The following is a 24,090-nucleotide window of genomic DNA, read 5'->3' as shown; positions in this document are numbered from 1 at the left end:
GGATGGGAGCTGACATCTAGAAGGGGCTCCTTTCAGGTCTCCAGGCTTCAGCCTAATTTAATCAGCGCTCTAATTTACAGACAGCTCATCAAGTGACTTCAGGGGATGGCATATGCAGAACGCTTCCACAGCCAGATGACAGTAATGCTACCGACTGAAAGCAGGTCTGACTCGTTTCCTGAATTATTGATCAACTCGGTTGCTTAGAATAAAACCACGAGTTGTAGACAAAACCCTGCACAGAATCTAGCGGTCCCATAAAGGGACTTGCCGTCGGTGCTGAAGTGGAGAGTCAACATGTCCTATTGACCTTAGTTCAAGATAGGAATGTTTGTACGCGCCAGTGTAGGCTGCTCAAATTAAATGATTAATTAATGAGTTGAAGGTATTGTGGGTTTGCATGAAAGAAACATCATTTTGATTGGCAATGTCATCCTTGCCAGAAGTCAAAGGCCAACAACCCTTAGGGGCTCTGATTCCCGACCTGCTTCCTAAATGATTTTAGGGCTGTCTTTCCAGAGGGGGTTGTATGTTAGAGTAGCAATAAAGGCCCACTAAGGAAAAACTCACGGTCAAGAGAATAGAATCTCTGGTCTGGGTGGAGCCCTAACATTCTAGTTGGGTATGATCAATCACTCTGTAAAGGGATGACTCTTAGGAAGGTGGGCTCACCTTAGGCCATACTAAAGAGATAGGTGGAATAATTGATCCTTGAATGAGATACTGAACTTCTCTGAATCCCTATGTCTAGCACAGTTACTTCCTTTGTAAGTCTGCCCGCTTTTTTGAATTAGTCGGAAGAGTGCATCTCCTCCTTTGCTCCTTCCATTCTTTTCTAAGCATGCTTCCCTCAGCACTTCAGGCTTCCTTGACACTTGGGGCTTAGTTTTTCTCTAAAGCTCCCTTCCCTGCCATGTGGCTGTTTGTCTGTTAATCTCAGCGGTTGAGAATAAGACCACTACCGCAGTTTAAAACCAAATTTGAAGCAAGCTTTCCTTAAATACTGGCCAGGTGGATGGGCTCTGGCAAGATGGATAGGCTCCAGCCAGGTCTATACCTAGGTCCCTGGAAAATGGCCCAGAATCAAGTATGGCAAGAGCTTAAGCAGGAAAACCCACAATTCATTGCATTTCCCATCAGGTCCAATCAGGGACACGCATAAATCCCGACATAGTTCTTGCCTATGTACGTACCTTCTGCCCACATATGATCAAGCACATCCGGTGCAGATGGGTCAAACAAACTTGTTTAGGGAGTGAAAACATGTGTCTTGTTATCTTCTATTATCAATAGCCTCCAGCACTTCAGGAACTATCTGTCCTTGGGCAAGGGGCTTGCGGATCAGAGGCATTTTTGTTTCATGGATCTCTTAGGCACAGAAAAAAATTGTAAAAGATACAATTGCAAGAGCAGTGTAGATACATGCTGTCCTAGTTAGCTTTAATTGTCAAATGGACACAGCTTCAACTGGGGAATTTTCTGGACCAGATCGGCCCATGGGCATATCCATCTTGATTGATAACTGATGCAGGAGGGCCCAGTCCACTGTGGGCAACATCATTTCCTGGACTGTATAAGGAAGCCAGCTGAGCAAGAGCCTGTGAGCAATCCAGAGAGCTAGTCAGCAAATAGTGTTCCACCATGGTTTCTGCTTCAGGTTCCTGCTTTGGATTCCTGCCTTGACTTCCCTCGATGGTAGACTGTGACCTGTGAGTGTAAACCTTTCTTCCCCTAAGTTGCTTTTGGTCAGAGTGTTTTATTACAAAACAAAATGGAAACAAGAACACATAGGATATGTGTGCATGCATATGTGTGCATGCATGCGTGTGTGTGTGTGTGTGTGTGTGTGTGTGTGTGTGTGTGTGTGTATGTGTGTATAGCTATGTATATAATGTATATACAAGTAAAATCTATAGGTAGAGGAAAAATAGAAGCAGCAGCGCTGGTATATTTCCTTACCCCAATGTATATTGCATTGGAAGTTATTTCTTCATGCTAAAGCTGCTAGATCTTTAAAATAATAATGCGGCCACTCTCAGCACGGTGGCACATGCCTTGAGTCCTGCAGCACTGGTGGGTAGAGGCAGGTCATCTGCTACTTGGAGTCTGTTTTTAATCCTGACTCTGCAACAGCGACCTTAGTTTTTCAATGTATCTTTAATTTTGTTTTCTTCACTTAAAAATATAAACAATAAATATAGCTTAACACATCTAAAGGGGTCTGTCTTAGTTGGGGTTTCTGCTGCTGTGGTGAAACAACACGACCAAAAGCAAGTCGGGGAGGAAAGGGTTTGTTTGGCTTACACTTCCACAGCACTGTCCCTCATTGAAGGAAGTCAGGACAGGAACCCACACAGGGCAGGAACCTGGAGGCAGGAGCTGATGCTGAGGCCATGCAGGGATGCTGCTTACTGGCTTGCTCCTCATGGCTTGCTCAGCCTGCTTTCTTATAGAATCCAGGATGACCAGCCCAGGGATGGATCACTCACAATGAGCTGGGCCCTCACTCATCAATCACTAATTAAGAAAATGCCGCTTTTCCCCTGCCGCCGCCGAGTTGCGCGGAGGCGGAGGCTCGGGCATTGCTGCTGGAGGTGTAATGGACGTCAACACTGCTCTGCAAGAGGTGCTGAAGACCTCCCTCATCCACGATGGCCTCGCACGTGGCATCCGCGAAGCTGCCAAAGCCTTAGACAAGCGCCAAGCCCATCTCTGTGTGCTCTCATCCAATTGTGATGAGCCTATGTATGTCAATTTGGTGGAGGCACTTTGTGCTGAGCACCAAATCAACCTAATTAAGGTTGATGACAACAAGAAACTAGGGGAATGGGTAGGCCTCTGTAAAATTGATTGAGAGGGGAAACCACGGAAAGTGGTTGGTTGCAGCTGTGTGGTGGTTAAGGACTATGGCAAAGAATCTCAGGCCAAGGATGTCATTGAGGAGTACTTCAAGTGCAAGAAATGAATAAATAAAAATTTTGCCTCATTAAAAAAAAATGCCCTACAGGCTTGCCTACAGTCCATTTTATGGAGGCATTTTCTCAATCAAGGCTCCTTCCTCTCTGATGACTCTAGCTTGTGTCAAGTTGGCATAAAACTAGCCAGCACAGCTGGCCCTTGCCAGTCTGACACACAACTACACCACTGTTAAGCCACAACCTTTCCCTTCTTGTTAATCCCCAAGACCACAAATTAATAAAGATAACACAAAATAAAACATTTTACAAACTTAAAAAGTCCCACAGCCTTACAAATTCAAACACTTTTAAAAGTTTTAAAAATATCATCTCTTGTCGGGTGGTGGTGGTGCATGCCTTTAATCTCAGCACTTGGGAGGCAGAGGCAGGAGGATCTCTGTGAGTTTGAGACCAGCCTGGCCTACAGAGTGAGTTCCAGGACAGCCAGAGCTGTTACACAGAGAAATTCTATCTTGAACAATAAACAAACAAACAAACAAATAAATAAAATATCGTCTCTTAACTGGGCAGTGATGCAGCACACATTTGATCCCAGTACTTGGGAGGCAAAGGAAGGCAGATCTCTGAGTTCAAGGCCATCCTGGTCTACAAAGGGAGCTTCAGGACAACAGAGAAACCCTGTCTTGAAAAATAACACTAAAATTGAAAATATCATCTCTTTTAAATTCCAAATTTTCTGTGAAACCCCCAAATCTCTTTTTTTTTTAAAAAAAAAAAAACTTGCAGTCTCTCCTATAAAATAAAATATAAATTACTTCCTTACTTCAAGAGGAACGGACCAGAGCAGCAGTCATAATCTGTACAAAGCAAACCCGAACTCCAACATGATGTCCAATGTCTGGGATCCACTCCTGGTTTCCTAGCCTCCTCCAAAGAGCTTGGGTCACTTTTCTAGCTCTACTCTCTGCAGCACACACAGCTTGTCTTCTAGGCTCCAGCTGGCTTCACTCCACTGCTGCTGCTGTTCTTGGTGGTCATCTCTTGGTACAGGCGTCTCCAAAATGCTGGGGTCTTCTGTTGACCCTGGGCTGCACTTTCACCAAAAGCCTCTCATAGGCTCTCTTCATGGTGACCCCTTCAGTCCTGGGCCTTCAACTGCTACTGCAGGGATCGGAGGAAAAAGTGTGGATGAACGCTGTGTCTGGGAAATACGGGAGTGGGTGTAGTCTCAGAAAAGAGAGGCACAGAATTGGCGCTGCATGGTGATGGGAGGCCTGTCCAAATCCCTGACCAGCCTCTGGGCTCCATTCCTGCATGAAAGTCTCAGGCACGTAGTTAAGGCAAAAAGAACTCACAAGAGATTTCCAAACTGCCCACTGTGCTCATGAAGAAGATAACTCTCTGCCAAAGTAGCTGCTCAGGGAGATATGATTTATCTACAAATAGCACAGTGACGCCTGGAATGGGATCTAAAATTCTTAACTGGATGTCTGTCTCAATGCACATCTTTAATCCTTGCACTTGGGAGGCAGAGGCAGGTGGATCTATGAGCTCCAGGCTGGCCCATGAGCTTCTGGATGATTCTCCTATCTCTACCTCTTATCATTAGGGTAGGCATGCTGGGATGGTAGGTGTGCAGCAATGAACCCACTTTTTTGTTTTTACACGGGTTCCAGAGATACAAACGGGGATCACCAGGCTTGAGGAACAAGTGCTTTTACCTGCTGAGCCGTCTCCCTCGCCCGAGCTTATTTACCACCGGTTGCAGTGTGGAATCTGAAATTAAATAATAATCTATTATATTTGATATTCAAGTCTATTGCTCTATATTGCATTTGCAGTGGATATTTATGTATGTTATTGTCAGGTCCAAAGGAAACTCCATTTCCCCAGATTCTAAAAGGCAGAAGGGACAAATGGCTATCTGAGCCATTTATGATACCAAAGAGCTTGGTGGCCTCCAGGCTCCCTTAGTATCACAAGTACCTGTTACACATTTCGAAGTCCTCCCTAGCCTCCTAGCCCTTCTCACCTCTGCCCCTACCCTAAACTCCATCCAGCTCATGGGCTTCCCTCCCACAGCTACTCATTCTCCTCCTAACCCTGCTGATCCGTTCCTGTCTTCTCTCTCCCTCTCTCCCTCTCTCAGCTCTCAGCACTCTCCCTTTGTCTCCTCACTCTATTCGCTCTACTCCTGCTTTGGTCGTGGCCAGGTCCCATCTGCTGTCTATATTCAGTCTACTACTATCTCCTTCTTCTCTGAACTTTTTCAGATGCCTCTGGATGTTCTCTCTCACACATCTACAAGCTATTGACCTAATTAACTTCCCCTTAATGGTACTATGGGATGGTCATGTCATCAGTTTATACAGTTAGTTCATGTCATCCCCCCCCCCCCCCCCGGGGTTTCAAGTAACACAGGTCGATCTTCCTGTCTCCCCCTCCTGAGTGCTTAAAAGCCAGGTGTGCACCATCACACTTGGTTTATGTGGTAGTAGAGATGCAGTAGAGATGGAGCCCAGGGCTTGCTTCTCCAGTGCTCTGTGAACATCTCATTGAGCTAAGACATTTCCAGCCTTTGCACACTTTTATAACCTTAAAAGGTGAGCCCTTTTGTATTTCCACATCACCAAATAATGTTTTAAAAGTATTCAGTCACTCACATTGAGCTTTTCCTATCAAAAAAAAACCTGATTTCAGGCCAGGTGTGGTGGCACATGCCTTTAATCCCGGCACTTGGGAGGCAGAGGCAGGAGGATCTCTGTGAGTTTGAGGCCAGCCTGGTCTACAAAATGAGTTCTAGGACAGCCAGAGTTGTTACACAGAGAAACCTTATCTCGAAAAACCAAAAAACAATCTAAAATAAAACTTGTGTATCATGGGTTCTTTCCCTGCTAGCTAGTCAGCTTGAGAAAGCTTTTTTTTTTGTTGTTGTTGTTTTTTGTTTTTTTTTTTTTGAGTTAGGGTCTCACCAAGTAGCTCTGGCTAGCCTTTAACTCTCTAAGCGTACCCATCTGGACACAAACTCAGAGATCTGCCTCCCTTTTCCTCCAGAGTACTGAGATTCAAGGCATGGCCACCACTCCTGCAGCATGAGTGCTTTGAACAACAGGTTTGCATCCAGGTGTTAGGAGTGCAGTAAAAACAACCAGAAGAAATGTGTTTGAGAACATTCTCCGGGAGTGGAAAAATCAGCTTGTAACAGACTGGCAGCCTGGCTTCAGGCAGCTGGCCCCTCCCCTGCAGGAGGACCCTGGAGTCACCAGGCTTCATCCTGACCTTGCTGCAACTCAGCCTTGCTGGGCAGTCCTGCACCGTGATTTTTCTCGCTGTGATACTCGTGAACAAATGCTTTATTCAGAGAGACAATTATGGGCCTGACATGCCTGCTGTTCCATAAAAGAACAGCACTTCAAAGCCTTGAAGTAGATTCTATCTGCTGCTTTAGGGGGCTGATTTCTGGATAGTCACAAAGCAGAGAGGGGAGAGGGAAGGGGAGAGGGGGAGAGAGAGAGGGGAAGAGAGAGGAGAGAGAGAGAGAGAGAGAGAGAGAGAGAGAGAGAGAGAGAGAGAGAGAGAGACTGAGCTCTCACCTGCTGCTCTATTATGAACCTTCTGAAAGCAGCGGCTTAGCAATTTGAGATGGGGGTCTCTTGTAGCCCAGGGTGGACTCAAACTCACTATGAAGCTCAGGCCAGCCTTAAGCTCATTGTGTAGCCCAGGCTGGCCTGCACTCCTGGTCCTCCTGCTGAGTTTGCTTCGTGCTGGGATCACAGGTGTGCCATGCCTGGTAAGCAGGGTCTACTTTGCATGAGAGGAAGCATTGCAGTACCAGCGTCTCCACTCCGAGGACACCATGACTAACATGACGAAGACGGAACACCCATGTGCAGATGTCCTAGGGGAAAGAGAGGCAGTAGCAGGGAGGGGGGGTCATGAAGAAACTTGCCTGGATTTGCACTGGGCTCTGGCAGTAGCAGGGAGCTGGGGGGCCATGAAGGAACTTTGCCTGGATTTGCACTGGGCTCTGTAGCTTAACGATGTGACTGTTGACGAAATGCTTCTTATGGTTACCTGTGAGCATGTGACACAGGGCACATGAGAGCCCCAGATGGTTCAGGCTGCTGGCACTGTCACTGCCTGAGGCATTGCTTCAGAACTGGGCTAGTCAGGGCAGGAATAGGTCAGCAGAACTGGCTGCAGGAACTGGAGGAGTCCGTTCTCTGATGTGTGGTCTCTGTTGGTGTACACCTTGGCAGGCTAAGAACAGTGAAGCTGGAGTTGTAGGCCAGCCTGGGCTGTCATAGACTTTACATAAATGAACAAATAAAATCATTTATCATACTGAGCTATGACTCTCCCAAGTGCACGGAGTGAAATCCTCTGCCTTACTGTGTAAATATGAAGTAATTAAGGTTGGGAGGCTCATATGAGTGAAGCTCAACTGTAACATTGTTTGTGATTAAACTTGGAGGTTACAACCAGTGCCCCAAGTTAGGTCTAGCCACCTGTCCTCAACAAGCCAATTAAATCAGTCCAATAAGAGTGGGAAGCAGGGAGATAGGTGGTGGTGGTGTACACCTTTGATCCCAGCATTTGGGAAGCAGAGGCAGGTGGTCTTTGTGAGTTCAAGGCCAACCTGGTCTACAGAGAGAGTTCTAGGACAGCCAAGGCTATGCCAAGAAACCCTCTCTCAAAATACCAAAAATAAAAAAATAAAAAGAAAAGGAAAGCAGGAAAAGGATGAGGTTCACAAAAGGAGGTGGCTACATTGGGAAGAGGAGCTAGCAGCAAAGAGATCCCCAGAAGCCTCTAAAAGAATCTAGGGAGCCAAGGTCACGCATATGGAGGCAGTCCTGTGAAGGTGTGGTCCTGCCCACACTATTTGGGCCCCAGTCTCACCGTGTGAAGTGGTCTAAGGAGTTGTAAGGACTGTGAAATCTCTTTCTAGGAGTCAAGTCTCCTCTCTGGCTGGCACCTTTTCCTTCTCCCAGCATGAGATCATTTCTTTGGGGCCCATTGTTTCAGTGATCTCAAAGTAAGATGGAAAGACCTGGATGTCTCTTTTAGAATATCTTCATCTCTGCCAGGCCTGCTACAACAGGACTACTGCCCCTCTAAGCAGAGGAAGGGACACCAGGGACAGGTACATACAGTGGAGAAGTCAGGTGGGGACACAGTGAGAAGGTGACCATCTGCATTCCAAGGAGATAAGCCTCAGAAGAAACTGACCCTGCCAACACGTTGACCTTGGATTACAACCTCCTCATCTATGAGGAAGTGAAATCTGTTGTTTAAGCTGCCTGGTTTGTGGTAGGCAGAGCTGACTAGACACCCTGTCCTGGCCCCTTGACACCACAGGAGGACAAGGGAGTTAGAGGACAGAATACATTTAGTGCTTAAGGCACAAGGACCAATGAATTCTGGGGCTATAGCAGGACAGGGGTCAAAGCCCAGATTTCTGGTTCTCTAGCAAGAGAGAAGAGACTTTATCTTTTAGGAGAAGCAGGAGGGTGTACTCACAGGCTTGTTAAAGCAAGAGGGGTGAAGAGCAATAGGGCTGGTTTCTAGACATCTTTGTGGCCAATTCCCACCCTTCATTTTTTGGGTAAATGGAGGAGACGGCCATATTGTTATCGAAGTGTCCAGGTACTCATTGCCTTTCAGTGAACCCCATCCTAATAGACACATCAGAAGCTGAAAATATCTTCCTTCAAAACTTGCTTAATACTTCTCAAGTGCTAAATATTCCAGCTTAGCAACGTGGCACCCTGTCCAGTCTTGTTTGGGTTGTCATGATCCCAGGCTGAGCTTGTGTGTGTGTGTGTGTGTGTGTGTGTGTGTGTGTGTGTAGATATGCTGCTGCCAGCCTTTGAAAAGACCCAAATTCAAAGTCACTTGTTTGTTTGTGCATGTGTGTGTGAATGTCCAAGTGTGCACACATGCATGTGTGCTGTGAATATCGATCGCTCTGTATGCTGTGAGTGTGTTGCTCTGATTTGGTTGATAAATAAAATGCTGATTGGCCAGTAGCCAGGCAGGAAGTATAGTAAAGGCAAGATAAGCAGATGAGGAGAATGCTGGTAATTTGAAGGCTGAGTCAGGAGATGTTGCCAGGAGATGCTGCCAGCCACTGCCGCCATGAGAAGTAAGATGTAAAGATACTGGTAAGCCATGAGCCACGTGGCAAGGCATAGATTTATAGAAATGGGCTAATTTAAGATATAAGAACTAGATAGCAAGAAGCCTGCCATTGCCATACAGTTTATAAGTAATATGAGTCTCTGTGTGTTTACTTGAGTCTGAGCGGCTGCAGGATCCAGGTGGACACAGGAAAACTCCAGTTACACATGTAGGGGTCAGAGGGCTCCAGGTGTCGCACCCTACCCCATGGGAGGAAGCTTCTGGGCCGTATGTGGTGTGCTACTTCACCTGGCTGGTCATTTGTGCCCTTTGAAATGTTCTTTGTAATAACCTGTAATGGAAGTAAAATGCTTTCCTCAGCTCAGTGAGCTCTTCTGACAGAAGACTGTTCCTGAGGAAAGGCTGGTGGGAACCAGTGCAGAGCTGGTTGGTCAGAAATATGGGAGGCCTGGGGTCGCCGGTTAGAGACCGACCTGGGCAGTGTAGGGTGACCTCATGTAAAAAGCCAGCTGACCAAATAAACACATGGTTGGGGTGTTGGTTTCCCAGTGTGATGGAGTCTTGTAATTTCGGGTTGTCTCTGCATCTGTGTTAACGATTAAGTTACTCTTTTACCCCTGAGACAGGGCCCGGCCACCCTGATGCAGTTGGTTTCCAGTTCTGCACCCCCCTCTGTTCTTAATTTTGTTCATTCAGATGCCTGTCTTACCTCCCTATGGGACAGACAGCCCATGGCACTGTCCTCACCCTGTGTGGATTGCCAGGTATGCAGAGATGAACCCTCTGACCACAGCAGGACTCAAACAGGGGCTTGCTCTAAATCCACCAATTAGAAGCCACCATGTCAGCTGGCTCTCATCCTTAATCAATCTCCCTCTCCCTCTCCCGCCCCTTCCCCTCTCTCTCCCTCCCATTGGCTGGCCTCCCTTTCACTCCCACACCTCCTGTCTGCCTAGAGACTTCAAAACCAACTTGGAGAAACCATAAACCCTGACAATCACAATCTCAGCACTTAGCAAAAAGAACATTGCTATCAGAAAAGGATACAACCTAACTTTCAAGAACAACTTCCCAAGAGGCACTTGGCAGAACCTCACAGCAGAGGGTGTCCCAAGGTCATTATCATAGCAGAGGCAGACACTTGCAACAACACGGGCTTTCTCCTTCTGGAGACAAGCCCAGCAGGTGGGAACATTGAGGGTGCCAAACATAATGTATTCCATCAGAACTTCTATGGCCAGAGTGTAATCTGCTGCTGTGGAAGGACTGGGAGTGCTCTGAAGAGACCTTCTATCTCTCCCTTTAGCTTTAGACTGTGAAATAAGGCTCCTCAGGGAACAGGAATCCCCACCCCCACCCCACCAGGAATCTCACAGTGGGAGAAGGAAAAGACTGAATCTGGGTATTTCTCACAGACAGTGCTGGTCAGGGATGGCAGAGACCACACACTAACCTGCCTGGCTATGCATGATTTTCTCTCTAACTGAAGAAGGACCTGACACATCATTGGCTCTTGGTGTCTCTCTTCCCAGTATGGACAGATTTGAATCAATCTCCCATTTCTGATTTTCCCTATCAATTCAGTGATTTGAAATGGTTTGTTTACTGAGGACATGTGGTGGAGCCTGGTTTGTTAGGACTCTGAGGGGCACAAGTGCCAACTCTTAAACTCCAGCAACAGTGATACTTTTTGAAGACCCTATTCCTCAACAGGCTTTCCCTGAGTGGAGAGCTAAGAAAAGCCAGGTACCAGGAAATTCTCAAACAGGGCACTCTAAGGAATATCTTCACAGAACTGACCTGAGGTTTTGGGAGTAGCCCTTGGCTTAGAATTGCACCTGGGCCTGAGCTTTGGCTGGGCTTTCCTTGGGGTGGGCTCTTGTTGGGACACTGGCCTCCAGGAAGTCCCCATAGGTGGGGAGGAGGACCCATTTCCCTATTTGCTGTTTTCCCCTTCACTTCCCAGGTTTATCAGGCACATCTAATGACAAGCAGAGAGTTTCCATGCTGAACTGCCTCCCTGTTCCACCAATCCTAAGGGAATGGAGCAATTTTGCTCACCGTTGTTGCTCACTTAACACAATGACCTTGGGATGGGAGTCATTAGTATCGGAGCCTGAGGTCCTGGCAGCCCTTATAAACTAATTCAGCCACCTGTCTTTAATAGGCCAATTAGAGATAGTTCAATGTGTCCACAGTGGGAAGAGGAACAAAGGGGTCCTATGATGTTCTTGTCCCCCAGTCCGAGGTTTAGGTTTAAATAGAGGGCAAGGAGTATGTTTAGCTAGGTAGCCTTGGTCAAGACGAGGTCCCACCCATCACTGACACATCATTATCTCCAGTCTTTCCTGCAAGGTGGTCTGACAAGTTGTCAGAACTGTGTGACACTTCTGTCTGGAGAGAAGTTCCTCCTCTGACTGGCCTCTAGGCTCCAAAGTGCCCGTCTCCACATGGGATACCGGGAGGAAATTTCATTTCCTTTTGGATTTTTAACAGCCTGACATCCAAAGGGAGGGATTCAAAGGTGTGTCTTTGGAGTATCTTTGCTGCTGCATGGATGGTCAGTCACAACCCTAGACTATGGGTCCAAGGAGTGCAGGGAGGCAAATCCCTCTGGTACTTGAGAATGTGTCCCCTTAGCGTTTCCATAGCTTTAACGATGCCTCTTCTCTGCGGTGGCAAGAGACTAATGTCACACTGGCAGCGCAGACCTGGACCTCAGAAACCACCAGGGCCGGGGCCGGGCCAGACGGCGAGGGGCGGGGCCAGAGCGCCAGACGCCCGTCGTGCGCGTGCGCGTCTCCAAGCGGGGGCGGAGCCTGGCCGCGGGCGCCCCCTGTAAACAGACAACATGGCGGCGGCGGCTCCCGGCGCTCTGGGCGCCTTGAGAGCCAGTCGCGTCCGCCTGGTGGCCGCGTGCTGTGCGCGGCTGGGCCCTGCAGCCTGGGCCGGGGGTCCCGCCCCGAGGAGGGGCTACAGCTCTGAGGTGAAGACGGAGGACGAGCTGCGCGTGCGGCACCTGGAGGAGGAGAACCGAGGTGAGCTGCGGGCAGCGCGGGCGAGGCCGCGGAGGTCGGCCCGGTTGCAGCTGCGGCTGGAGGGTACGGTGGCCCACGCGGTTCAGCGCGCACGGTGATGCTGCTCGCGCCTGGGGTCTCTGCAGCCAAGGTCAATGCCGGGGGTTTAGTACCGGGCCCGGCTTGTTTCTTGCTGTGTAATAGCTCCCTGCCACCTCAGGCGTCAGTGCGCGAGTTGTAGGAGCTGCAGCGGGGATGCCTTTTATTATCTGAGAGAATCATAAATTAGACGCATCTTTTTCTTTTACACATTTTAATCTCGGAGAGTTAGTTTTGGGAGACCGTTGCACTTCACTTAAAGAATTTTGAGCACTTCTAAATTTTTATTTTTTCCTTGCTGAGTTCCGCTGGGGGTTAATAAAGGATATTCGTCTTGCCCTTGGGCCCCTGTTCTGGGAGGAGGCAGATGAATGCACGACAGAGGTTTGGGGCGTTGGAAAGGTAAGATGCAGAGGAGTAGTGGGGTTGTGCCTTTTAGTTGCCCTGTTGGCTTAAGTATAGGGGTGGAGCAGGTGGGATAGGGGATTGCCCAGGAAGGAAGAGAGGACCACTCACTGCGTTTTGACATCCATTTATAGAGTGCTGCAATCCGTTAAGTAGAAGTGGAAAATAAGTAAGCCAGGATGGCTGTCTTTTGAGAAGCTCTTCTGTCTACTGAAGGTCAGATGATGGCTTGCTTAAAGGCTTGTTGAGAACCCTGCAGTGTCTGCAGGGTTTATCTCTCACTGTGTAACTTAGGCTGCCTTGGAACGAAAGATCCTCAGACTCCAGAGTGCTGGCATCACAGGGTTGAGCCACCGAGCCCACTCCAAGGCATTCTGTAGGCATTGGAGACTCGAGGGTTCTGGATTTGATTTCCCTGCCCTCCAGCCATCGAATGTATCAAGCAGAATGATGAGATGAGATGGTTACTGTGCCCGATGAGTAGGTAGCCTTTGCGAGGTGCTCAGGAGTATGGAGAGTCATTTTGTTTCTTGCTCATTCAAGCCATCTGAGACAGTGGAATGGTCAAAATGATGGAGATATGTATTTGGGAAACTGCAGATGACAAGGCTGGTATGACAGAGCAGGAAGCCCAGCTGGGAGCTTAGACAGGCAGGCCTAGAATCATGAGAGCCTTGAATGCCAGTCTTCTGGGTAAGCTTAGTGGTGCTGGTGTTTCAGTTAAGTTGTGTGCTCCAGTGATCCTTACTTATGAAGAGGTTGGGAATATGGTTAGCTGTATGTACCAAGTTCCGTGTGCTTTCGTGAGTGCACGTTCTGTGCAAATCCACACAGAACATCTGGGAAATGTTTACGTTAGGATGTGATTGGGCTGCAGGGGAAGATAGAGCACATGGAAGATGCCTCGAGAAATGGAAATGTTTTCCGTTTATCAGAAATCTAACTATCGGTCGTTAGGACACCCTGGCCTTAAGACTGAGCCGGCCAGCATTCTTTGAGGATTGGCAGAAATGACAGTGCAGCCTTTGCTTTGTTTTTTACCACTGAGCCAACTGTAAGGAGTGCAAAGGAAAACATGAGGGCTGGGGTACTGCGGGATGGAGTCTCCAAAAGGTTGGGGATGGGTTTAAGAGGGACACTGAGGCAGATGGTTGGTGTTTTAGTTGCTAGCATTTTGTCATGAACAGACAGACAACAGACAGCATGGCAGGGACACAGGAGAGTTCAGGCTCTGCCATCATCGTTGAGGGGGCTCAGAAGAGTGCATCGGGACGAGGCAGGAGTGGAGGTCTCCTACAGACCTTTGAGGATGGCTGTGCTTTCTCAGCAGGATCTTGTACCCAGGCTAGATGATGCCCAGGGACGGGGTAGGGGAAATGGTGGGGATCAGACTGTGTGGCCACCACTGTCTCTTGTGATGTAAACTCACTTGTCCTGGTGAGAAATCCCAGTGTTCTCAGGAGGGTGCCTGGTGGTATCTAGGGAAGGGGCTGCTGTGGCAGGTACTGTGGATTCTAACAGCACATTCTTTAGAGTCTCCTGGTGGTTTTGTCAGAGTCATGAGTCCAGAATCTGATCCCCTCAGCCTTTCAGGAATGTGAGAACCCTCTGGGACCAGAGAAGCACCAAGCTTCATTTGTAAGCAGAGGTGGGTGTGTGCACAACACTTGAGGCTTGACTGTCCAGGCCGCCGGCTGTCTCTGTCTATTCCTGCAGGGTTTTGGAATTTGCTTGCTTGCACATCCTGTTTTCTCTGGTAACATTATTTTCCTTCTCAGATCTTTGATGGGGTTGAGGACTAGATAGTTACAGTTATAATCCTCTCGTATCTTAGCTAATAACACCTTAAGTTAGATTCTTCAGGATAGGACAGCTATTGGAGTAACATGCCGTTTACCCATGGTCTGGATATTTAGTGTGTGTCTCTTGTTTGATGTTGTTCTTGCTGGTTGTATTTCTATTTTTGTTTATATTAGTACCTTTCCCCTCTCCTGGACGATACTTGATAATCATTCCTATTGTATATAGTTTTGTATTAGGTTAGAACTTTCTTATTTAGACAAAAGGGGGAGATGTAGTGAATACCTGTTCTACCTACCTGTGACCTTGAAGTACCAGTCCCTGGGGTGTAGCCTCAGGGCTACCCTTAAGACCTGAGACACATGTAGGCTACTCTGTTCTCTCCCTGGTGGGCTTGGACGGTGGGGCTGACTCAGGCACCAGGAGCAGCATGGGACAGGACCTTAGCGGTCCAGAACCCTGCAACAATTCACCTGTCCTGTTTAGTGAGTTGTCCTTTCCGATTTATCTCAGGGCTCTGTGTTTGCAGTTTGTAGTGGGGCCCCAGAGAGCCTCCCTGCCGCTTATTTCTCCTCCGTGTTTGTTCAGCCTCCTCAGTTTTAGAGTAGCCTGTGGGTCTTGTCTTGTCTTGCAGAGGCCCCTCTTAGTTGTATTCCCCCCCCCCTTCACATTGTGTGCTGGGGGGGTCTTCTGCTTGCAGGCCTTCTCCCTTGGGCTGCCTCAGCTCACCCCTGCAGCTGCCCTGACCTCCTCTTCTGCCGCCCTTTCTGCTTAGGCTTCTGTACATGCTTCCGGGAACGGCTTCTCCCTGCCCCTAGGAACTTGTCTTTTCTGCAGGGTGGTAAGCTTGGGCTATACAGTGACCCATTTTAAAGATGGCTTTGTGAAACTGTTGGGACAGTTTCTGGCAGATAGCACAAACAAGCAAGTGAACAGAGAAGTCATTCTTGAGGCACCCTTTCCATCCTTCACTCGAGATGCAAAGATCAGGTGAGAGATTTCTTTGAAAACTTCTATGGCCTTTATTTATACCCGCTTTACCCATGGTAGGCTGGTAGATGCGGCAGAAGTCTGCTAGCACATCTTTCTTCATGTTCTAAAAGATATATTTCCATGTATTTGATGAATATGTGAATTATCTCAATTAATAAAGTTACAGCATTTTGAATTACTGAGGTATGATTGATGGGCTATAATGTTCAACATGTACAGTGCATCTTCGCAGTTTTGCTCTCTCAACACAATCCCAATTTAGAACATTTTTACTTTTGTTTTTAAAGAAGATTTCTTCATGTATATGTATGTGTGCATGTATGTGCATGTGAGCACAGTGCTCACTGAAGCCAAAAGAGGGTGTTGGATCCCCTGGGGATCCTAGAGTTACAGTGGTTTCGAACCACCTGATGTAGGTGCTGGGAACCAAACTTGGGTCCTCTATAAGAGCACCAAAATGCTCTTGACCACTAAACCATCTCTCCAGCTTCAATTTTAGAACATTTTTGAAAAAAAATCAAACTCAAAATAAGCCCTCTCATCTTCAACAGGACACTCCATTTGCTCCCTCCCCACCCACCACCCTCCCCAAGAAAAACCCCACAACATTTTATCTCTTTTTGTCTCCATAAGTTTGTCTTCACTGACAGGCTCCATTTCTGCTTCTCTTGTCATGAAGGGAATAGTTTTGTTACGTTCATTTTCCAGCTGCTCATTGCTGATGTGTGGGAGTCCACTGGAGTTCTGTCCGTAGACACTGTATTGTGCGCTTTGATAACTTCTCTTATTTGTCCTAATACTTTCTGTATTTCCCATATATGGCATGCCATTTGGAAACAGTGGCTTTGCTTCTTTCTGAATGTCTTTATTTCTTTTTCTCGTTAATTTATACAGCTGAATTTACCTCATCCTGCTGCTCTTGATCCATGGAGGAAAGCATTCAGACTTTGCTCACTCAGTCTGAATCAGTTGAGGAAGCTTCTTCCATTTGGAGAGTGAACTTTTATCTTGTTGAATTTTGTCAAGTACGTTTTCTGGAATAATCTTTGTTTTTCTTGCTTAGCTTGCTGGTGTGATGAATCACTTTAAATGCTTTTCAGTAATGATCCACACCTCTGCTCTGGAGTAAATCCCATGTAGTGGTGCTGTGTGGTTCTTTTGTTGGATTTGATATGCTTGTATTTTATGTGCAACTATATTTATGAGAAATATTGGTCTTTAGTTTTCTGTTTCTATAATCTTTATCTGGTTTAATACTAACTTTGTAGACTGATGTAGGACATGTCTTTTTGGTTCTATTTTTCACAGAGCCTGTTTGTTGAGAAATGCACAAGTTTCTTTCTTTGATAGAAGCTTATCAAATCACTCATTTTAAAAACTACCCTCTGGGGGCTAGGGGAATGGCCCAGGTGTTAAAGTGCTTACCATGCGTGTGTGAAGACTGGAGTTGGGACCTTCAGAGCCGTCCCGATGCCAGGCAGGGCTTGGTGGCCAGCCAGGGCTTGGTGCTGTCATTATTGTGATCTTAGCATGTGGAGGCAGAGAGGAAATTATGGAGCTGAACTAGATGAAGCTGGCTGGTCCTGGGTTCAGTTGAGAGACTCTGCCTCAGTGTAGGGGCCACCTGATGTCAGCCTTGGGTGTGCGCATACATGCACACTACCCTTGTTCTATTAACTTTCTGTGCTGATTTTCTGTTCCCACTGTGGTTGATTCTGCTGGTTCTCACCTCTTCCTTTCTTTGTATTTAATTTGATGTCTTTGTTCCACTTTCTTTACTTTCCTTTTTAAAAATTTACTTAAGTTTTAAAAATTTCATGTGCATTGGTGTTTTGTCTGTCTGAGGGTGCTGGATCCCCTGAAACTGGTTACAGACGTTGTGAGCTGCCATGTGGGTGCTGGGAATTGAACCTGGGTCCCCTGGAAGAGCACTCTGGAAGAGCAGCCAGTGCTCTTAACCGCTGAGCCATCTCTCCAGCCTCACATTCTTTTCTTTCAACATAGCTTTGCTGAATAGTCAATACTGGCCTAGAGCTGTGGTCTTGCCTCAGCCTCCTGAGTGCTGGGATCACAGGAGCTCACTGCTGTGGGCTGTGTTTTCACCCTCAGTGTGGTCTGTCTCACTGACGTTTCCTTGAGCTTGAGAAGAGTGGAAACTCTGCTGTGGCTGGGTAAAGCTGCATTCGGTGAGCACAGCTGCCGCTGGCCGGTCTGCTGGTAGAAGTCAGTTACAGCCTGCAGTTGTATGGGGTGTGGGTTTATCTCTTCCCCCCAAAACGCTGTTGGTTCTTCTACAGGTGCAAGCGCGTTAAGGATTGTGATGTCTTAGAGGAGCAGGACCCCTGCAGTATGGAATGCCCCTTCTTTCCGGAGGCTGTGCCTTGCTCCGACACCAGCTCTCTGAAATTAATATACTTGCGTCAGCTTTCATTGACTGGTGCCAGGGATGGACCTTAAAAAACAACATGTCTTTAGAGCCAGCGGCCAAGTCCTGCTTATTATCCGCTCTGATGATTTTGTTTGTTGGTTGGTTTTTAGGGCTGAGTTGATGGAGGGCAAGCAGTTCCACCAGCTGAGCCGTTTCTCCAGCCCCTCGTGATCTCTTTAGGTCCCTCCAGCCTAAAGTTACTCCTGAGCTGATTGGATTATTATGTGTCACGTCTGTGCTTCCCGTTGTCTTGTTCACTGGTGTCTTCACCCTCATGGTCTTGCATACTTAGGTTTAAGTGCGAGTCTTTTTTGGCCTCACATAAAACCCAAACGAATTAAATCTAACGATACATAATAAGAACTATTTACCACAACCACATGGGCTATACTCTGGGGGTGCAGGTGTGGGTCATTACTGAAAGCATTTAAAGTGACTGATCACACCAGCAAGCTAAACAAGAAAAACTGCACTTACCCCAACACACTCAGACAAAGCATTTGACACAATTCATTGTGATAAAAACTCACTGTTCAGACCGAAGGATGCTTCTGCCCCCTCTAAAGGGCAAAGCCTGGGCAGCAGCAGCAGCAGACGGAGAGAATGGGGCCGTAGAAGGCCACACTTAGGGGTCATCAGTCCTTCAGCCGCACCCCCTCCGTTTTCCGTATTTAGGTGTACACGTGTGTCCTTTCTTTTCCGGTGAGCATCTAACCATCCGGGCATGTCTGTTGGCCTCGCCTGCTGACTTACGCTGTCGGTGCAGAGGAGATCCCCGGGAACTCTGCTTGCCTGGCCTGTGGGTGCTGCACTGCGATACTGCTTTATGACTAAGGTGGGTCTGTCTGTGCAGTGGCATCCAGGCCAGTGCCCCCCACACAGCAGGCAAGCCCTCCGCCCACCCCGACTCCTGTGTCACTGTCTGAGGCGTGGCTCCTTCCTCCTCAGCCCTGCTCGCTTTTCAGTATTCTCTTGGTTCTTGCCACATTGCTGCTTTTCAGCTGGATTAACACCATTTTGTTCAGAATCAGTGTTGTGTTGAATAGATGTGAGGAACTGTTTATACGCTATGGCTTACTGTGTAAAGACATGTTTCATTTGTTTAATCTGACTTTTCTGGTTTTCAGAGTTGTAGGAAGTGTCTGCCAGTGGGATTTGCCCAGATCTTGCTAAGAGTGTCACTTGGTCATCCTTCCAGCCTCTCCTTGCTGGCTGTTTCTAAAAATGTGATGTCTTCCCCCAAACAGCTTTAAGAGGGCCTCCTCTCCACTCCCTTCCTACTAGCTTGTTTCTTATGACTGTGTTGATTCTGTCTTTTAAAGAGTGCTTTTTATGGTAGTAATGTTTTTCATGTGTGTGTTTTTTGTTTTTAATTGTTTCTCTCTAAGTTGCCTTTTATAAAAGTTGATACAGGGCTGGAGAGGTGGCTCAGGGGTTAAGAGCCATGCTGCTCTTGCAAGGAACAGGTTCTAGTCCCAGCCCCTACTTGGTGGCTCACAGCCTCCAGTAACTCCAGTTTCAGGGGCTTTGATGTCCTTTTTATGACATCTAGGTACACATGTGCACAAATATACATGCAGGCACAACACCCATACACCTAAAGTGAGTCCAAACCAATTCCAGATCGTTGCCTTGCTCCTGCACGTCTCACGGTATGGTTTAGAAGCGTGGGAGCATGTGTGTTGTACATGTGGATTGTGACTTCCTTTGGAGCATTTGCCAAGCTGTTGATTTTATTATGGGTATCAAACAGGTTCTAGCAGTGTTTTTCAGTGGTTGGTTGTTATAATTTTTTAGTAATAATGATTAACTTTAAGTTGGAAATTTTTTTTTTAAGTAAAAATATACATCTTCATGGTGAAAGAAAAAAAGCATTATAGAAAGATGCCACATTTTCAGGTACTTTCATCAAAATGTCTTTAAGCCTGTCCTGAGTTCTCACTGTGATTCACAGCCTTTCTGGTTATGTTTTCTGCATTATTATTGTTCTTTATTGAGACAATGGAACAGCAAGCCCCCTTTAGTTTCACATCAAAGGAAGTCCAACACTGTCTATAAAAATATTAATGTAGGGCCGGGGTGTAGCTCACCCGGTGGAGTGTTTGCCTGGCGTGCGGGAAGCCCTGGGTCCAGTCCCCACTGATGCATAAGCAGGGAGTGGTGATGTACCTGTTAACCCGTGTGCTACGTAGTGAGGTCAAGGCCAGTCTGAGCTACTGAGAGCCAAGTTGTTCAGTTATGGCGAGCTGTACAGCTAGCTAATTCCGTCACCGTGAGCTTCGTGGTGTATGATAAACCTGTGTAAAACTTTCTGATGGTGTAGTTTACGACTGTAGAGTTTACTGATGGTGGGGCATCCTGCCGTCTTCTCCCACGAGTTATCCTTTCTAGAGTTGAACCCGCAGACACCCGCAGGTGGATTTTGCTAATCTCTAGGCGAGACTCAGTCCAGCTGACAGTCAAGATTAACCATCACACGTGGCCTACACTGATTCCTGGGCGGTTGTGCAAGTGAAACCCGTTTGTCGGTTGTAGTTCGGTGTGTTCTGTCTCCGCACTGGCTCCTCTGGAGGGTATGCTTGGGTTTCTGCTGAGATATGCCCTCTTGTTAGACCTCCGCTCGCTGGTAGATTTAGAGACTACTTGTCTTTCAGTTTCTTTAGTTCTTGCTAGGACTGAGTGATGATTTCCAGTGCTGGACTGCAAAGTGGAGTTCCTGTTCTGTGCCTTGATGTTGTTACCAATGGAGTTCTTTGCTAAACTTATTTTTAGATTATTTACTGTTAATGTACAAAGCACAAGCATTGCTGAATTCATTAATTGGCTCTGTAGTTTTTTTTGGTGGGTTCTGTGGGTTTTCCTTCATAGATAATCATGTCCCCTGTAAGTGGTCAAAGTTTTACTTTTTTCTTTCCCATCTTGATGCCACTCTGTGCTCTCGCTCTCTTGTGCTCTCTCTCTCTCTCTCTCTCTTGCTCTTGCCAAGTTGCCTTGAGCTGAAGACAGATAGGACTTTGATCTTGGCCTGCAAGGACATTCTCTGACCTTTGCTGACTTCTTTACTGTGGTTGACTTCTCTTCTCTCTCAGACCATGGGCTGGCGCTCGCGCTCTCTCTCTCTCTCTCTCTCTCTCTCTCTCTCTCTCTCTCTCTCTCTCTCTCTCTCTCTCTCTCCTTTGTCCTTTCTCCTGGGCATCCTCTGCTCCGAATTCAGTCCTTGTGTCACTTTTCCTGTGTGACAAAGTATCTTACAGTAATAGTGTAAATGAGGAAGGAGTTATTTTGGGCTGGTAGTTTCAGAAGGTTCATTCCTTGGTGGTGAGGGCCCATCATGCATTTGGGCAGAACATCATGGTGGTAGGAATCTATATGGTGGAGGAAGCTGTTCACTTCATGGAGGATGATAAGCAGAGGGAGGGGAGATAGGAAGGGACCAGGGCAAGATGCAGCTCCCAAAGACGCCATACTTGTTGACCCATTTCCTCCAGCCAGGCCTGCCTCCTTCCTTCTGCTGCTTTCCTGTAATGCCACACACGGAGACTCCATCACAGGGTGGTTCATTCATTCATTAGGTTGCAGCTGGTAGGGGTGGTCACAGCCACCCCTAGAGGTGTGTGCTTTACTAGTTCTAGGCACGTCTCAATCCAGTCAAGCTTTCTTCCCAATGATTTTCACTTTCCTTCCTGAGCATCCAGCTTCTGGCTCATCTCAGTAGTCTGGGGGAGCCTTTCCTTGGCTTTCTTTTGGCCCAGGCCATGTCAGTTTGGTCAGAGTCACCATGCACCATTTATGTTGGTATGTATTTAATGAGACAACTGAGTATTATAATGTGTACTCGGTACATCTGGCTTAGGCTGCTAAATTATCTTCACATGGAAACTGAAGTTTGCATATATGTAGTGCAGTCATTTAGGTGTGGAGCTATATAGCCGCCTACCCGCTAATGGCACACACTTAAACTGGCAGAATGGTGGCTGCCTGTTGGGTTGCTGTGGGATTAATGAGCTGGTATACCCAACACTGTGCAGTCAGTGCAGATAGGTGTAGGCCTCTGGCCTCTCACAGTCTCAGTCCCCTGCAAGCTGTTCTCCTCCCTGACGGTGTTTGGATGTGAGTATTTTGCCTTGATTTAAGTCAGGAACGGATAAGGCCCACTCAGCTGGAGAAGGCATTTCTGACCCACAGTGAAAGTTTGTGCCTAGGGGAGAAGGTTGAGTGCAGGTTGTATAGGACTTAAGATCTATAGTTACAGCCACTGAACTCGACGTTTTTTGGTAAATGCAGGATTTTGCATAAGTGGTGAAGTCTGTGCACGGAGCTGGTTTTGGAAAGTTAGTCTGACAGCAGCAGCTGGAGCAGAGAGCCTTCAGCCGGTTCGGATGAAAGCTTGAAAATAAAACAGGGAGTGAGAGGGAGGGCTTGGGCTTTAGGGGAAGGATAATGAATTTTGTTTTATTTGGGTTGAGTCCGAATTGCTTGTAGATCTGAATGGAAGTGTTGTTGGGTTAAGAGTGCAGGGCAGAGGTCAGGAGGAAGCCTGGCATAGAAGTACTAAGATTGTTAGAGCAGCAAGGAGCAGCGGGCTGCCTGAGGCTGGAGCGGCAGCAGAAAGCAGGGCCGAGCCTGCGTGCAGCAAGGCTGTCCCCTGTGCATGCCACTTTCTGGGTGATGGTGAATGAGGTGGTGATTGCCAGTCTCTACTGTGGGCCCTCCCTAGTCTTATTAGTGATTCAAACCCGTAAGACACTGCAGATTCCTATTGTGTTGCTTTCAAAGAGAAAAGTTGAAGGGCCCATGAAACTGGACACTGAAATTCTCTCCTTAAAGTGAACTGAGAATATTAAGTACCAATTGATATGATACGTTTTTAACTGCCGTATTAAGAAAAAGTACTTGACTTTGAGGAGAAAGCTATAGCTGTAAAAATAAAGGTCCTGCTTTGCAACAAGCCTTGGTTAAGATGGCAGATTGGTCATACGCCAGGTTAGTCAGCTATATGCTACATTCTGTTCTCTGAGTACCTCACTAACCCAAGTGTGTGTACTTTTCCCCCTCCTTAACTAGGAATTGTGGTGCTTGGAATAAACAGAGCTTATGGGAAAAATTCACTCAGTAAAAACCTTCTCAAAATGGTGAGTGTAAGATTAAGCTGTTTGCTTCTAATATTAAGATACATTGTTGACATGATTTTGAAAATGATTTTTTTCCTTTTTCTTTCCCCTCCCTACTTTGGTTTAGTTATCAAAAGCTGTGGATGCATTAAAATCAGATAAGAAAGTTCGGACCGTTATAATCAGGAGTGAAGTCCCCGGGATATTCTGTGCTGGTAGGTAAAATAATCTTTTGTTGTTGTTAAGATTTATTTTCTTCATGTGTATGTGTGGATCCATATGCCATGTATGTGGGCACCCGTGGAGGCTAGGAGAGAAGGCAGGATCCCATGGGGCTGGAGCTACAGACATTTGATAGAAACTATACTCCCTCGAAAGAACAGCAGGAGAGCTTAACCACTGAACCATCTTTCCAGCCTCCTGTGAGGGATCTTACTGGCACACTGTGGGCTGCTTGCATACTTCCTTTGTAGTGATCTATTCTCCCTTAAGATGTTCTGTGGTTTGAACTATTACAAAGATTCCTCTTTGTCTCCTTTTTACAGTTTCATAAGAAAAGAATATTCTTAGTCTGTTAGCATTGGAAAGACACTTTTGCAACATGTGGATTGTTTTAGAAGCAGAAAAAAAATTCTTGGAGCCATTGAGATAATTATTTGTGGTAAATGAACAATCCTTGTGAAACTTCAGTGGGAGAAACTAGGTCTCAGGTCACAGCGTTCTGCTCTGTGCATTTGACTGCTCAGAGACACTTGAATGGCAACATCTGCCTCATCATGGATTCTTAGGTGCGGGCCTGAGCTCTGAAGGTTGGTGTGCACAGTGTCTCCCACCCCCGTGAGTGTGCCCCCGGGTCACAGTGTTTTCACACTAGTAGCACGGTTGTACTTTCTGTTAGTGCCGTGTTTCCCCAGAATTAAAGATTGTTATCTTGCAGTGTACTTTGTTAGTACTTCTGAGCCACGGTGCGGAATGAATCTGTTTCCACTAGTAAACAACCTAGGTGATCATGACCAATAAGCAAGTGATAGAACTAATGTTTTCAGTAAAATATGAATGGGGTAATTCCCCTAACCAGTCAAGGGAACCACCTCTAGTGTTTCATTCATCGCACAAATGTTTATTTAATAAGAAGTGACTGCTGTGCCTGGGCCGGCTCTGAGAATAGGGGATAT

At 47.0% G+C, this 24,090-nt stretch overlaps 1 protein-coding gene and 1 pseudogene across 3 annotated transcripts in view; both read left to right on the top strand.

The window, feature by feature from the left end:
- Positions 1-2,566: 2,566 nt before the first annotated feature.
- LOC107401195 (small ribosomal subunit protein eS12 pseudogene) lies at positions 2,567-2,997 on the top strand (annotated as a pseudogene).
- An 8,879-nt stretch (positions 2,998-11,876) lies between these two features.
- Auh (AU RNA binding methylglutaconyl-CoA hydratase) overlaps positions 11,877-24,090 on the top strand; it is a 105,781-nt gene continuing 93,567 nt past the window's right edge. The window contains exons 1-3 of one of the 3 annotated variants that reach the window (XM_006976842.3): positions 11,877-12,100; positions 22,869-22,936; positions 23,043-23,130. In XM_006976842.3, coding sequence (XP_006976904.1) covers positions 11,914-12,100; positions 22,869-22,936; positions 23,043-23,130 — 343 coding nt within the window. In that variant the 5' untranslated portion in view covers positions 11,877-11,913. Of the gene's footprint in view, positions 12,101-12,534; positions 12,581-22,868; positions 22,937-23,042; positions 23,131-24,090 lie in introns of those variants that run through there. The other 2 variants (XM_042278491.2, XM_042278492.2) reach the window with 2 other exon arrangements.

Source organism: Peromyscus maniculatus, chromosome 5 (genome assembly GCF_049852395.1).
Source record: "Peromyscus maniculatus bairdii isolate BWxNUB_F1_BW_parent chromosome 5, HU_Pman_BW_mat_3.1, whole genome shotgun sequence".
Taxonomy (NCBI): domain Eukaryota; kingdom Metazoa; phylum Chordata; class Mammalia; order Rodentia; family Cricetidae; genus Peromyscus; species Peromyscus maniculatus.
Note: the sequence above shows the minus strand (reverse complement) of the source record. Positions and strands in the feature narration are given on the sequence as shown.